At 42.5% G+C, this 17,100-nt stretch overlaps 1 protein-coding gene across 1 annotated transcript in view; it reads left to right on the forward strand.

Moving 5' to 3' along the window:
* The window catches only part of ttc27 (tetratricopeptide repeat domain 27), a 182,623-nt gene that overhangs the window by 95,693 nt on the left and 69,830 nt on the right, over window positions 1-17,100 (forward strand). The window contains exons 12-13 of the mRNA XM_083898147.1: window positions 13,336-13,458; window positions 15,273-15,500. Of these exons, the coding sequence (XP_083754273.1) occupies window positions 13,336-13,458; window positions 15,273-15,500 (351 nt within the window). The remainder of the gene's footprint in view (window positions 1-13,335; window positions 13,459-15,272; window positions 15,501-17,100) is intronic.

A 17,100-nucleotide genomic window follows, 5' to 3' on the forward strand; every position in this document is an offset into this window, starting at 1 on the left:
GGAGAAGTTTAGCCTCAAAGATTTACACCTTCTGGGAGTCAAGAGACAGACGCATCACATTTACATAGCAAAACCCCCTCCTGGTATATGCTGTCAGTGAAACCACACCTCTCTGGAGCACATATACTATTTTGTGAGCTACACTGCTACACAGAACAATACATATACAATACATAAAAAAGGGACATAATAACCGCTTAAGATTTGAAATGAAATAACTTAAAAAAGATATATATTCATATTAACTTAATTTGTAAATTTATGTTTATACATAGCACCTTTCATACATGTACACATGTACACGTCTTATTCTGTTATAATTTCTTGGCATCACACTCATGTGGTCATATTTCCATCATTTTTTTTGTTGTTTCATAAAAATGAAATGGAGCTAGTGAATAACAATGCAGCTTCATAGCATTCTGAAACGCACAGTGCATGATTAAAAGGCAAAATGTGTTTTAATCCCTGTATGTGACATCGAATGAACATGTTATTTCAAGTATTTTTATTGTGAAGCAGACAGTATATCAAAAATACAACCATCTCGGTTTATACAATGCCTAATTTTTTGTAACAAAAGCAACAAAAAGATGTCACAAGTATGTGACTAAATGAAAAATAAAGCTGGGAGAGAAAATAAAAAAAAAATACAAAAATTAATAATTAAAATAAAGTAAAGTGAATAAGTCCCTCCCTGTCCCACCCCGTCCCACCCACCAAGTGCTACTCAGGTTCATGATGCATCCTGTTTCAAAAAAGAAATAATTGGGTGCCACATCCTCTCAAAGTCCTTCAATCTGTCACCAAGAGAATAACGAATCCTTTCCAGATGTAAGGTATCAGTCAGTGCAGTCAACCATGCTTTAAAAGTTGGTGCCTCCTTCTTTTTCCAATGGAGGAGAACTAGTTTTTTCCCACAAAGGAGACCGTAGGATAGAAGGCGACGTTGCATATTCTGCAGGTTCCTAGTGCTCTCTGATGTCCCTAGTATGACCAAGAGTGGATCTGGCCTTAATGTAGTCTTGAAGACCTTTGAGAGAAAAGAAAACACTGCTGTCCAGAAACTCTCTAATTTGGGGCATAGTATATAACTGTGAAGTAGGTTTGCCTCCGTTTGATTACATTTTTCACAGATGGGCGATATGTAATGTCTATCTAATCTAATCTATGTAATTTTACTCTTGAGTAATGCAGCCTATGCAGAGTTTTAAACTGGATCAAACAGTGTCTAGCATTCAGGGAGCAAGTGTTGACATAACTCAAACTTTCCTTCCATACATCCTCCGCTATTCCCATACCCAACCTTCCTTTATGTGTTCCATGTCCACCGGGTCTAACTCCTGAAGTAAATTGTATATAACTGAAATTGCATTCCTCTCCATTGAACAGTCTCTGAGACACCTGTCTAGTTTGTCAGGGGTGGCGTTTTCAAAATGATCCAGGTGCGTCCTTATAAAATGTCTAACTTGGAGGTATCTAAAAAATTCGCTTTTTGACAGACCATATTTCTCTTGTAGTCGTTGAAATGACACAATGAGCCCTTAACATACAGATCTCCCACACTGTGCAGTCCAAGCTCTTTCCACCTATCGAAGCCTCCATCTATTATAGAAGGAGTGAATGATGGGTTTGCTGATATTGGGAGTGTGAAGGATAGCTTCCTGAGTTTGAGTTGCCTTTATATTTGTCTCCAGATCTGAATAGTGCTGTGTATTACAGGGTTATAGCGATAATGTGATTTTTTTAAGGCGGATGGGAGACATCACAATAGCACCAATCGAAAAGGGAACACAATCCTCTCGTTCCATGTCCAGCCAGCTGGCGAGCACAGCTGTCTCATCCAGCCAGTAGGAGATGCACTGAATATTTGCTGCCCAATAGTACCTCACAAAATCTGGGAGGGCCAACCCACCATTTGTTTTACTCTTGCACAGGTGCCCCTTTCTGATCCTATGCGTTTTATCATTCCAGATAAATGAAAGAGTTATAGAGTCTAGTTTTTTAAAGTAGGTTTTACTAAGGAAGATGGGTAAGTTTTGAAAGAGGTACAGTAACTGAGGGAGACAGACCATTTTAATTGCATTTACTCTACCTATCAGGGAAATAGGGAGGGTTTTCCAGAACTCAAATTTGTTTTTAAACTTTTTTAATATAGTCATATAGTTAGCGTCAAATAGTTTATTATATTTCTTTGTAATTTCTAACCCCAAATATGTAAACTTCTCCCATGCCAATCTGAATGGGGTTCGTTCTAGTGCACCAAGGTCACTACATCGCACTGGCATCAGCTCACTTTTTGCCCAGTTCACTTTGTATCTGGAAAACGAGCTAAATAGATCAATTGTCTCCAGTAAAAGAGGCATTGAAGTTTGTGGCTCTGTGATAAAGGTCAAAATGTCGTCCGCACACAGCGATATTTTATTTGAGGTGTAATCTGTATCATAACCACGGATCTCCTTATTTGCACGAATGGTCACCGCTAAGGGTTCGAGTGCCAGTGCAAACAACACGGGGCTGAGAGGGCACCCCTGTCTAGTGCCTCTATGTAGGCTGATTGTCCCTGACATTGTCTGATTAGTGAGAACTCTGGCACTAGGATTGGAGTAAAGCAATTTTATCCACGAGATAAATCTTGTTCCAAGCCCAAACTTTCCTAATACCGCATATAAATATGGGAATTCTACACAATCAAAAGCCTTTTCCGCATCTAAACTCAGAATGAACAGATCTTCCGTTGGTCGTCTGGGGGAGTACAGAATATTAAGTAGGCGTCTAACATTATGAAATAGGTGTCTGCCTGGGATAAAACCGGTCTGATCCGGATGTATCTATTTAGTTACAAGAGGATTGAGTCTTGAAGCCAGAGTTTTAGCCAAGATTTTCAAATCAGAGTTTAACAAGGACACTGGTCTATATGAGCCCACCTGCTCTAAGTCCTTCCCCTTCTTCGGAATAAGCGTTATTGTAGCCTCATTGAGTGTTGCTGGTAATTTGCCATCCTACAAGGACTTCTTATACATCCTGAGAAGAAATGAAGCTGTTGTATTGCCAAATTTTTTATAAAACTCGTTACATAATCCGTCTGGTCCCGGGCATTTGCCATTGTTCAGGGAATTGATCGTTTTCCTTATGTCTCCTTCTGTAATTTCTATTCCTAAGGAATTCTCCGACAGTGTTGGTAATTGACATGCATTTAGGAACTGTTTCATAGCCTCAGGTGCATGTGCCTGGGAGCTGTATAGAACTTCATAATAGTGGCGAAATGCATTATTAATATCATTGTGCGAAGTGATAGGCGTGTCAGTGCCTGATCTTATCTTATGAATAGCCCTATCACTTTCCCTTTCCGCAGTTGTCTCGCCAACAGTTTGTGAGGTTTATTCCCAAATTCAAAAAAAATCTGTTTAGTGAAATTAAAGGCTTTAGAAAGTTTTTTCCGAGAGAAGTTTATTGAGCTGATATTTTAGGGCTGAGATTTTATTGTATTTCTCTGCAGAAAGCTGGGCGGCATTTTCTGCATCTAAATTTTGTATCTGCCTCTCTAGATCTGTCTGCTTTTGATTGTTGCGTTTCTTTTGTGAGGACTGATATGAAATAATGCATCCTCTTATATAGGCTTTGAAAGACTCCCATAAAAGAACTGGGGAGATGTCATCTTTATCATTTGCTTCAAAAAATATTTCCAATATCTCCAAATATTCACAGAATTGTTTTCTTGTTAGCAATTGTGGATCAAGCCTCCAGGATCTAAAATTTCTCCTCAGCTCAAGCAGCTTCAGTGATACAGAGACCGGACAGTGGTCTGAAATTATTATGTTGTGGTATTTAACATTATTTACCCCAAATAGCAGTTTGCTGTCTAGCAGAAAAAAATCAATTCTGGAGTACACATTATGAGCTCGAGAATGAAACGAATACTCTCTACCAGTTGCATTCAAAATTCTCCACACATCCACCAAATTGGTATTTCTAATAAATGAATTCAAAAAATTGGAAGCATTAGATTGGGGTGACCTCTGATTGGATGATCTGTCCAAATAGGTATCTAAAACCAGATTAAAATCCCCACCGATAATGAGATTTGTGCTTGAAATATCTGGGATCAGACTAAAGGTCTTAATAAAAAATTCTGGGTCATCCCAATTTGGTCCATATACATTCAGTAATGTGATTGGTATGGAGTGTATCTCTCCTGCAACCATAATATATCTCCCATCTTTGTCAGCTATTATAGATTTGTGTAGAAAGGGAATATTTTTACTAATTATTATGGCTACTCCCCTTGCTTTGGCTGTAAATTTGGAATGGTATACTTGACTTATCCATCTGGCTCTAATTTTATTGTGTGCTTCATTTTTCAGATGTCTCTTGTAAAAAAAATAACATCCGCTTGGATCTGCCTCAGTTGAGATAGTACCTACCCTCGCTTTACTGGTTCATTAATTCCATTTACATTCCACGAGCAAAACGTTAGATCACCCCCCGTTCTCATGTCTCCCCCTACCATGTCAGTATGTGTAGTCATGACGACACATCTGCTCCAGCTGTGATCCCTGATGTGACATCTCTATTTCAATGTATTTTGACCCAAGCAGCACTTTTACCCACCCTGCCCTTGACCCGATATGCACCGTAAAGAGAACCCCAGACAAAAACAAACAAAAAAAAAAGCCTGTCTCCCCACGGGTCAACCTACAAGAAAAACTGTTCTTGATCATTACCCTCCTACTCCTAACTGTGTAGCTCTGCAGTTATATAAACAACCAAAAACCTTATTAAACTTTGGCTATATTGATTCCAACGGGGAATATTCATATTCAAATGATCAGAAAAACCTTAGAAGAACCTTAGGACACAGTATTTAGTTCCTCTCCTGAAGCCATCAGTTCATGTGCTTATGAATATGAAGAATTATTCATATATACACACATATATATATATATACATATACAGGCATACCCACACATACATATACACACGAACAGCATCACATGAAATGGGGAGAGGTTCTGACCCAGTCGTTGGCTCATCAAGAGAGATGTTGCATGTCTTAGCTTATTAAACCGTATATAAAAGGAATATCTTATAACACACTAACATTAATAACATTGATTGAAGCTTGAACTGTAAACAAAACGCCAACAAATACCGTGACTTCTGGTCACCTGTTGAATTCCCCGTTTCAGTTTGTTTCAGGGAATGAAATGTGTATGACGTCTGGACCGGTGTTATAGTGGGGTCCTCACCATCACCTCACTCTGATGACCCGAAATTTTTCACTCCCCTCTTTAATTCCGGCCACTCTCAAATTCTGTCGTTTCGAGCGGCCTTCCAGATCCAGACATTTTTCTGACAGTGATTCAACTTGCCCAGACAGTCTCTTAACTTTGTCCTCCAACTCTTGCATTGTATCTGAAGTGTCGTTAGCAGCGTTTGCTAGCTCCTTCAAAGCTTGGCTTTGTGCACCCATTTGGGAATTAAGCGCTTGTATTGCTGCGTTATTTTCGGTTTTCAGCACAGCTATCTCCCCTCTCAAGGTGGTAGTTACCTCTGAAATCTCCGCCTCGATCTTGTTGCAGATGTCCGACTTCACAAGTGCTAGCTCTGAGTGGAGTGATGTTACGGCCTTTAGCACGTCGTTGCTATCCGCCTGCTGGACGCTCTCGCCGGCTCTCGTCTCCGTAGTCGAGCCCGAGGCTTCATGCTGGCCCGTCTCCTCGTCCAGATCAAGTTTCGGATTAGGTTTTCTCTGCATTTTCTGACGGGACATTTTTGCTAGAGATTCTCAAACTGTTAATTAATTGATCCCCCAAAGTTTCGTTCGTATGGTTTTGTTGAAATGGAGTTTTAACTTAAATCTGCGAGAGCCGCAGGTGAGTGCGTCCTACTCGCTCATCGCTCACGACACTCTCCTCGAATGAACATGTTATGTAGATTAATGACGTTAATGAAAACTCACCCCATAAGAAGACAGACGGTTAATAAGAGGTCTGGGGTGCTGGCGTCATGTCATCATCTCTCTTTTGGCCGCTAAATAATCCATCTGATTGTTGTTTTTGCGACGATGAAGTCTGCTAACGTGGTCAAACAACCCTAATTCAAATATAAAGTTTATGGTTTTAAGACACACAATACTGTGATTAGAAGCATGTAGTAACGCCTTTCAAACTTCAATTTACACAATTTTGAAAAAAAATCTAATCCCTAATTTTGAAAAATGTTTTTTTTTTCTGTTTTTACTTGTTTTGTGCGGGCCCAACTTGTGCACACTTAAGCTGTGGCAGGCTACATATATAGGTTGAACAGCAATGGCAATCACGTGACGGTTTTCTGTGTTGACACAAAGTTTCCAATGGCCACTGTCAAAATAATTTAGTTAAAAGGAAGGAAGTTGGAGCCAGCTCAGGAATCAAACAAGGGATTTAATCTTGTACAAGAGGAGAATCCACAGAGCAAAAATGCAGGTCCCGTTACCAGTGAAGACTCTCAGAATAATGGAAAATCACTGTAGTTATCTGTGGGTACACATGTTCTCAATCTGACTTCACAACCCCCCACTGATAAAGTAGGACAAAAGAAGATCCCCCTCCCACAGGAAGAGGGGGAAATCAGGAAGATCGCCCATAGGGAAAGGGGGAGATGAGGTGTTTTACGACTCAACCATTGTGTCGCCAACTGTGGTAAAACAATAGCAAATGGTCCCTTGATCTTAGGTCACTACAGGTCATACTTTTTACATTCCTCGTGTACAAAACAGCCACAAATAAGCTCCTGTCTAGTAAAAGCGAGTGAATCCAATTTAAGACGGCACCTGATAGACCTACCCAGTGTTCAAGTCTGAAGTAGAATTTTGTGGTCGCTCAAACATCTCCGAGCTTCAAGCTCCAGAGGGGCACCAGACAAGGTTGTCCACTCCCCCCTTCACTGTTTGCCATATTTATAGAACCGCTTGCAGCCGCAATTCGAGAAAATGGAAATATCAAAGGTATTCAAACAGAAAATCTGCACCACAAGATAAGCCTATATGCAGATGATGTATTACTCTTCCTTCAAAACTCACAAAACACTCTCTCTGGTACTATCTCACTCATCAATAAATTCTCAGCAGTTTCAGATTACTCAATTAATTGGACAAAATCAACTATTCTACCGATCAACTCCGACTTCAAAACATCTTTACCGACTCCCTTGAAATCAGGCAACATTAAATACCTGGGAATTAGTTTATCCTCTAGGATCTCAGACCTGACTCAACTAAATTATACACCTCTACTTAAAGCAATTGAAAAGGACCTCCAACGCTGGACCCCTCTACCCATATCACTTATGGGTAGAGTTGCCACTATAAAAATGATGATCTTACCAAAAATTAATTACCTCTTTTCTATGATCCCCACCAAACCCTCACCAACCTGGTTTAAATCATTAGATTCAGCTACCACAAAATTCCTGTGGAAAAATAAACCAGCACGCATCAGTCTAAAAACCATTCAAAAAGTAAAAACCTGTGGAGGATTAGAACTTCCAAACTTTCATAATTACTTCCTGGCTAATAAACTACAGTATGTCCAAAAATGGATAAAACCTACCTTGACCCACTGGACAATCAATGGTTAGACATAGAAAAAACATTCTGCAAAGATATCCAAATCTGTGATCTACCTTTCATCAGTACAACCATTAAACAGCACCAATGTTTTAAAACCATAACTATAGTACCTCCCTCTCAGCCTGGTGGGAATTTATTAAAATCACTAGGTCCTCACATATACCCTGTAAACTTACCCCAATCTGGAACAATCCTGACATCCTGCGTAATAAAGTAATGTTAAACTTCTCAACATGGCACGAAAACGGAATAAGGTACCTGGAACAAATACTCAAACATAATACATTCATCCCATTCCAGAACCTGGTGGAGCAATATAACCTCCACAGTAGTAAGTTTCTCGAGTACCTGCAAATTAAATCTGTAATCCAGACAAGGTTTAGAACTAGTAAATGGGAACTAGAACTACCTCCAATAATAAACCAATTTCTAAACCTCACATCTCCCAGAAGATTATCAAAAACATATGCTCTACTGACAGAGAATGACACAATAATCTCCTTACCAACTAAAAAATGGGAAACAGACCTAGGCATCAGCCCAGACGAAACTTTTTGGAGACAAATATCAGGTAACATGTTCAAAATTATTAAAACCCCAGACTTACAACTCATACAATACAAAGTTCTACACAGAATACACTACACAGGACAAAGAATGTTCAGAATGGGGTATTTACAATCAAACACCTGCTTAAACTGTAATGAAGACAAAGCAGATAATTACATGCATGCTATATGGATGTGCACACCTGTACATACATTCTGGTATAAGATATGTGAGGACCTATCAGCATGCCTAGATCACACTATACCACCTACTCCTGCACTGTGTATACTGGGAGATTTAAGTCAAATAAATATAGAAACAGGGAAAAAACGCATGCTAATTACTAGCCTAAGCATCACCAAGAAAACAATCCTTATAAACTGGGAAAACAAACAAAAAATAAGTACAAGCCAATATAGAAATCTTCTGCTTGACCACATCTCTATGGAGAGAATGTCTGCCTCAATTAAAAAACAGTCGGCCGACTTCAATTCTACATGGGCACCTTTAATTAACTATATTACTTAGGGCAGTGGGGGGCTGGCGTCTCTGCTGGCCGGCCTCCTGGGGTGGGGGCCGGGGGTCCAGGGTGCTGGGGCTGTTTGGTGGCTTCTGGTGTCTGGTGGCCCCGCTTTCCGGCCGTCTCTGGGTGGCTGTCCCCCCCCCCTGCGGGTGTGGGCTGGGCTGCCCTGTGTCGTGGGTGGGGGGGGCCCTGGGCCTCTGTATTCTGGGGCCCGCTGGGTACCTGGGGGTGGGCTTGGCCCCGCTACCTAGAGTCGCTCCCCAGTGAGGTGGTGGGGGGGGGGGTGCTCGCTGTGGCGCCCCGGCGGTGCCCTGGGGTGGACCGGCGCGTCTCTTTTCCCCTGGGCGGGAATAGCGGTAGAGGTGGGTGGGCTTCCTGGCATGGGGGGCCCCGGGGACTGGAGGGGCGGGGCCTGGCCCGGCCTGGGCTGTCCCCAAGCGGTGGATAGGGCGGGGGCCTGGACTGTAATGGCGGATGCCATGCTGATCTGGCTACGGGTCCTACTGGCATCCGGGGTGTGGCGCTCACTGGTGGCCTCCCCCTCTGTTGGAGCGTGAGCGGACCTGATCCTGCCACGCTGGTGGTGCCCGTGGAGAGCTGCGGCGTCGCCCTCCATGCTCCCCCACCGGATCTGGTATATCACTCTCACGCACACAACTAGGGCATTGGGGGAGATACGGGAAGACCATCGGGGGGGTTGGGGGCGGGCCCACCAAGTAGTGGGTCTATCCCCCATCTTCCCCTCCGGAGTCTCCGCTCTCCCCCAATATTTTATGGCATATTAGACACTAGGGCTTGGGGGTGGGGTGGGGCATATCGACAAGCCCTCTGTCAGCAAGCAGCGGGGTGTTGTCGCCTCATCCTCCCCCAAAATTTTTAATGCATACTAGATACCAACATCCCCCATACACATACATACACACCACACCACATCCTGGTGGGGGGGGATAGGGGATGGGTGTGGGGGACCTCCCGGGTACCTGTGTCCCGCCCGCCTCCCGGCTGGGCTGGGGTCAGCGGTTTGGGCTGGGGGGCGGCTGTGGAGCTCTGTGGCGATGGCGTCTGCGGGGGGTGGTTGGGTCGGCTGGCGGTCTGTCGGGGGGAGCCCCGGGGGACCTAGCCATGGCTTGCCATGACTCCTGGGAAGGGTGATGGTGGGCGGCGAGCTGGTCGGGGAGGTGGAGAAGAGGAAGGCTTTATTGTTTGATGTTCTAGAGTGGCAGCATGTGGCGGATAATGTCAATGCTGTTTCCTCAGAAGGTCTGAGTGTGACCGAGGTGAAAAAAAAGTGGTCAGACATTAAAGTAGACGCCAAAAAGCGCCTGGCGTCACACAGGCAGAGCGTCTGTGCCACGGGCGAGGAACAGGCCAACCGGAGCTCACCCCGATGGATGAAAAACAGGCAGGGATTATCGGGTAATCCCTCCTGAGTGGAGAGGTGACAGAGGTTTAGGGGGACACCCATGCAGTTGTCGCGCCAATGTAGGTATCCCCGACAGAAAGTGTTGCCGGAGGCGGAGAAACAGTGGTGCGCTTGCTTTCACCCAAGTAAATTAAAACAATTGCATTGTTTAATGATTTATTTTATGTATACTTCACATACTACTCTATAACCTCTGGCAAAGATATGGGGGAAACACATTATTTCAGACTACCTGTCTGCCATAATGTGTATCCCCCCATATTTTTGGCTAGAATAGAAGAAAGCTGTTCATAATACCAGAGGTTATAGACTAGTATGTGAAGTATACATAAAATACATCATTAAACAATGCAATTTTTATTTTTAATTTACTTGGGTGAAAGCAAGCGCACCACTGTTTCTCCGCCTCCGCGGCCACGGCCAGGAGGGACACTTTCTGTCGGGGATACCTACATTGGCACAACACCTGTCGCCAGAAACCCGAGTGTTGTGAGCACTTGGAGCGGGACTGGCACGGCGTGGTTTCTGCGGGTGCTCCTCTCTAAGGCTGGGCCCAGTGCCGCACACAGATCCAAGAGGACAGCTCGTGGGAGTCGGAAACGGCTCATCAGCCACTCATCACTGTTGGCCAGTGGATCTTGCTGGTCTCGGAAGTTCCGCTCCCTCCGTATCCTTCCGTTTGACACATCCTCTAACAGTGCCAAAGCAGCCATTGTGCGCCATGACGCATTGTGAGTACCTGCCTTAATATACCTGCCTTAGGTATCTGCTACACGTGTTAGAATTACCCTGATATCAGTGAATACATAATTTGCCCTACTGTTGTCTTACTATTGTCCTAAATCATGTGTTTCACGTGTGCACTCCAGGGAGTTTGTTTGTTTGTTTGTTGTAGAAATGTAATTGTTTTTATCCATTTCTTGCAAATAAACTGTTCATATATGAGAGGTTATATAACTTATAATTTATTTTACACAATCAGTTTCACACATTTCTCCCGTTTCTTTCTTCTGCCATCAGTGGCGCAGTTTCGCCTTACCCCAGGTTTGTGCGTACGCATGGGTCAGAGTTGGCGTGGAGGACCGCACATTTTCCCGTCAAGTTCTCTTTTTATAAATCCCACGGTTTGCGTAGAGAGTGGCGTACGCCTTCTTTTGTGCGTATGCAACGTTTATAAATGAGGCTCCTGGTCTTGTGCGGGGTTGACTTGCAGCTGGCCCTGATTTGGCATGCATGTACACTTAACCCACTGTCTTTGGAAGTGGCCTTCTTCCAGTTTGAATATCCTTTTTCTGATGTGAATGCACTTGTTTTTGATAATGCAAAATGTCTGAATATAAAGCAGTAAGCTGTATCTTTAGACTCCCTATGGGTTTTTGCTGCTCCATGTTGTGTCCTTGGGAACGTCTTTAAATCAGACTGCACTGCTGAATCACCTTTGCATTTTGATTTATATGAAAAAAGATAGAGGAGAATGACAAATAGAATCATCTAATGCAGTTATACAGTTTTTTCTCTATCACAGCATTAGTTTTACCTTGCGTTTGATCATTATAACTGGTACAATAAGACACATTTGTAAATCTTTTAATAGCAAACCCTATTAAATGATATGTGATGCTACTGTACTGCAATTTATATGGAAGGAGAATCAAAACATACCATGTGGTCCAGGGGGAATTGTAGTAGGCTGAGGACCCTCAGGCTCCCTGTCATCTTCTTCTGCCTGGTGGTCACTCCCTGCCTCTATCCCACTTTCTGAATCTGCAGCAGTCTACTCCACTTCATCCCTCTCATCCTCTTCTCCTTAACTTATTTGTTCATCTCCTTTTGTGGCCTTCTCCTGCTCTGATCCTCCTGGTCTCTCCAGTTGACTACCTTTTCCTTCATTTCCCCCCCTTCTCTTCCTGCTGTACACTTTTCTTATTAACAAAAAACGTTCAATATCCCCACTTTTTGCTTTCCTTTTCATTGTTCTGCTCTCTCCAGCTACTCTTGCCTACAATAGTCAATATGTGAGAAGCTCTGGTTATCCTTGTATGACTACACTGTTAAGGCCATCAAGCTTAACCACTTCTTCCCTGACCCTCTCTTTAGAGTCCCTGCTCGAAAATGACATGCCCAAACTAAATAGAGTAAACCTCTGCAGTTACAAGCTCTATGTGGATTATCATGGTATCAAAATAAAGATAACACCTGTGAGATTCCACCAGAGGTGTAAGTTTCACTGTAGATGCCACTGTTTCAGACTAAAATGTACATAGAACACAGCATAACCGAAGGATTTTTTCTCTCGCCTAAAAAAAGATTGCATTTTAAAGCAAATATCACCTTTAAAATATGCAGTAGGAGCTTAAAAACACATAGAGGTCATGTAACAACGTGGACATGAGCTGGGTGGACAAGTCTGATGCTGCTGAAGTGAAGCAGAGTGAAATTACAGAGGTTTTAGTAAAGAGATATCTAGGTGTTCTCTCTTTTGACACAGTTTGGTGCCATCTGTGCCATTTGAGATTTCTTAGGTTCCAAATTATTAAAACCCATTCAGTTATATTTACATGTCACTATTGGTCTAAAAAGAACTAAAAACAACAGAAAAAACTATCATAACACGCTGTAAATCGATGCTCCCTGTGCGGTGTGTAATAACAACTCTGTGACTCTGCAGCGTCTTCAGTTATGCAGTGCCATCTCCAAATGCGTGTGAATAACTTCATTAGCGAGTCAAAAGGACATAAATGCATATGACGCATTTGTGCGGACATTCGCCCTTCTCTAATCAGAACGATCTAATGTCGCTCTGTAATTATCAATCAGACCGGGATTTGTTCCCAAAGCATGCTGGAAAGTGTAGTTCTTCATTAGAAGTGGTTTTGTTCCGGTGGAAATAACTTGTTTTGATAAACAGTAAAGGTAAGACGACATCTCTGCTTGTATTTCTTGAAAGTCAGTTGTTGTTTTGCTCTTATTTTGGGGCTGGATCCGTGAATCTTGGTCGTAGAGTGATAAAAATGGTACCACTGGAATCTGTAGATTATCGTCGACACATGTTTTTTTGTTTACATAATCACGCTGACGCTCCGGTGCCGCTTTTCAATGAGTGTGCTGTGACGGTTTTTCACGCTCCTGCTGTTTGATCCATCTGTGTTTTAACTGCGTTTCGTGAACATAAGAATGGTTTATATGAGCTTTTAGCTCATCATGGCTGCTGTGTGTCTTCCTCTGCAGAAACAATTGGCCAGTCTGCTGATGGACCTCGGCTGCACCAGCTCAGCTCTGCTCATGTATGAGAAGCTGGAGCTGTGGGAGGATGCAGTTATCTGCTATGAGAGGCTGGGCCAACATGGCAAGGTAAATATCACACACACACAAACAGACTGCCAGATATCTGTGAGGAATGCTGTCCCGATTTAAGTTTCATTGTGCATGTATATATTATTAATTGTCAGGACATGTGGCTTCATACTTTGTTTTGCTTTTTTTATGTCCCCCAAACTGTCCACATAAACTTAAAGCTGTGTTCAGGAACAAATAGGTTTGCGATCGATTTTGTCCATAGTGGAAAAACAACAACTCGGCCTGGGTTCAAACAATCCAATTTATATTGGTTTTTATTTGGAACATCCAATATCTATTAATAATATACTTATGTTGATCTATTAACCCATTAAGGCCTGAATTGACGTATCCGCTTTCCCGGCGTCTATGGTAGAATAAAACGCGCAGCAGATCCTCCTGCTCCGGGCACTAGTCCGGGCTCATCCAGTTGCGTACATTGAACCGCAGAAGAAGAATAACGTCTGTTGTGGCGGTGTTTCACGAGCGACGGTGTCTTCTGACTCTGGGTCTGACTCCGGGTCAAAGTCATAAAAGGGACTGCAGCGGGGAGTCGTGACAAAGCTATTTTTAAACACTGTTAAAACAATGTTTTGATAATGAGGAGCAGTGCATCCACCGTTCCAGAGGGGGGAGCTGCACTTCTGAGAGTGGGTGTGCTGTATAGTACTGGCCAATCACAAGACTCTGTCTTCTGTGGGTGAGAGTTCACTCTGAAATAACGCGACTCAGGGACAGCGTCAGAAAATAGGATTTCAATCGGCTCGTTTACAGCAACTAGGAGGTTTTTGACCATAAAAACATGATAATGTATGTAAGTAGACCTCCATAACTAACATATATGTGCAACAGGACCACTCTAGGTTCACTTTAATAGTGGGACAAGTACCATATTGCTGCGTTCCATTTACTGTACATTGGAACTTGGAATTGGGAGTGATTTCACCCCTAAGTTCACCATGTTCCAGTTGAGAAGTCGTAAATGCAAACGTATTTCAGGCTTGCCACAGTTAGCTGCTGTTAGCAATACCAGTGAATAACAACGCTCTACATGGTATTTTTTTTGTACACAAGCAGCATTGCAACATGTTTATGGATATAAATTGAAATGGTACATTGTTTACAACTGCATTACTGTGAAATAAATACAGAACTGCCATTGATGGTAAAATTAGCAGTGTTAGTATAGAGGCATTCATCTTAGAATCCTATCTCATGGTATGTACATGTTTCTGAATTGGAAATCCAAGTTCAGCTGTGTTTCTGTGTAAAGAACACCCCATGACCTCTGAAATTAAAAGTTCCATTTACACGTAGTCAGAACTTTCAATTCTGTCATATCCTGTTTAAAGTTGTTGTGTCTATTATACAAGAACAATGGGGTATTAGTTTCCCAGGTCGGGCAAATTCCAGCTCCCAGTGAGGGGATCAGCAAAGGAAGTCGATGAAACTCAGGCCTCAGAGGACCTCAACCTTTCAGTGGTTAGACTGAAACACTTGTCAATATAGATATATGAAACCAAATCAATATGAAGATATTTGAAAGGGAGAACAATCGGTTCATTATATCAACCTCATAACAGTGTGAGTCTCAGCTCATCCAGGAAGAATCTGGAGTATTAGGGCGAGTAATGAAATGCAACATGTGGAAATATGCACATTAGCTGACAATTTACTTCTAATCAAATATTGTCTGCCTTTGTTCCTCAATAATCTCTGTGGTGTTTGCGCCTCATTTTCTTTCTTTTTTCTTTCTCTCACAATTTTGTCTGTCTTCGTGTTCAGTCTCACTCCATCTCATTAGTTTATCCTCTTTTTTGTTCTGTTAGGCAGAGGAGATCGTACGCAGGGAGTTGGAGAAGAAGGAGACGCCCAGTCTGTATTGCCTACTGGGAGACATCTTGAGGGACCATCAGTACTATGACCGTGCATGGGATCTGTCAGGCAAATGCAGCGCCAGAGCCATGCGTTCCAAAGCCATTCTGTACCTCTACAACAAGGAGTTCCAGCAGTGCACTGACTGCTTTGAGCGGTCGCTGAAGATCAACCCCATGCAGGTACAAATACAGTAAAGCACAGATAGCATGACTGCTGGGTCATGCTATCTGGTGCATTTACATTTATATATAAAAAAATAGTTTGTCAAGGACAGCCCATGGCCAAATGGAAGTGAGTTGGGTTTGTAATTGGAGGGTTGTAGGTTTGACTTCCTGTCAGGTCAAGCGCTGGGCTAGCCTTGAGCATGGCACACCCCCATTGCATCAGAAAGCGAGTCCAGCGTAGAAGCTCTGGTAAATCAAATATGCAGATCATCCGAAGTGGCCAACCCAAGAGAGGAAGAAGTTGCAAGGGAAAAAAATAGATAAAGGGAAGTTGAGTATGGGTTTTACTGTCTGTAATCCATCCATTTTTTACTCTTGTAGCACAAAAACATGTATTGCTCTATCACTTGACAGTTTCAAAGTTTGTATTTCTTTGTTATATGGAGCAAAGAAACCAGAATATTTTAACATTTAAGACACTGAAAATGTCAGAGAACACAGCTTAATTGAGTTAAAAATGTTTATAATAAGAAATGCTTCTTATTCACTCTGAATAGAGCAGCCTCGAGCTTGAGGTTTTCTTGGCAGAAACGACATGCTTGAAATGCAGGCTGTCATCATAAGTGCCTATTCATAGTAACCCTTAGCATTCGGGAATGCGCACATATAAGGTTTCTTACCGTTTCACTTGATCGTGTCAGCTGCAAGCTAAGCTTCGACAACATCTTAGCCTGCAGTTCATGAGGGAAACTCCTCTCTGAAGATGGTACCATCTGCTTTGATGGAGAGACAGTGTCCACCAAATATGTGGCCCACCACAGCAAAAGAGTGCACAAGTTGGCCCAGCGCAAAACGAGTAAAGCGTGATTCTTTTATTTTCATTCAAAATGAGGGATTTTCGATTATCGACTAAATTGTGGCAGTACTTCTTAACAAAGGCAGAAACAGACACAGATCTCACTTCTGCTATGAGTGGACTCATTAGCTTTTTAAGCTAGCAATATTTATGCTAACGTGTTAGCATAAACATTAGCAGACTTCATCTTTGCACCAAAGAGATGGATTATTTAGTGGCAGAAAGGATACGGACATGAGAATAACTGGACACCTTGAGGAACAGACACAGTAGTTACGCCTGAGATAATGACGTGATGCCATCACCCCAAACCTATTATTAACCTTGTATCTTTTAATGGGGTGAATTTTCATTAACGTCATTTATCTACCTAACGTTAGTGTTCATTCGAAGTCACATACAGGGATTAAAACACATTCTGTCTTTTTATATATATATATTTTTTTTTTTTTAACCTGTCCTGACCAGTACCTGGGACATGTAGTATGGTTGACTGCATGACCTGTGGTGTTAAGCAGATTTGCTGTGCGCAAGGCAAGTCTCTGATACTTGGGGGGGGAGAGAGAAAGAGAGAGAGAGATGCGCAGACAACATTAATCTCTTCTTCCCTGACCCTCCTTTTGGAGTCCCTGCTCGAAAATGACATGCCCAATCTAAATAGAGTTAAACCTATGCGTTACAAGCTCTATGTGGATTATCTTGGTATCAAAATAAAGATAACACTTGTGAGATTCCACCAGAGGTGTAAGTTTCACTGTA

This window comes from Microchirus variegatus, assembly GCF_963457635.1.
Source record: "Microchirus variegatus genome assembly, chromosome: 11".
In the NCBI taxonomy this organism is placed as follows: domain Eukaryota; kingdom Metazoa; phylum Chordata; class Actinopteri; order Pleuronectiformes; family Soleidae; genus Microchirus; species Microchirus variegatus.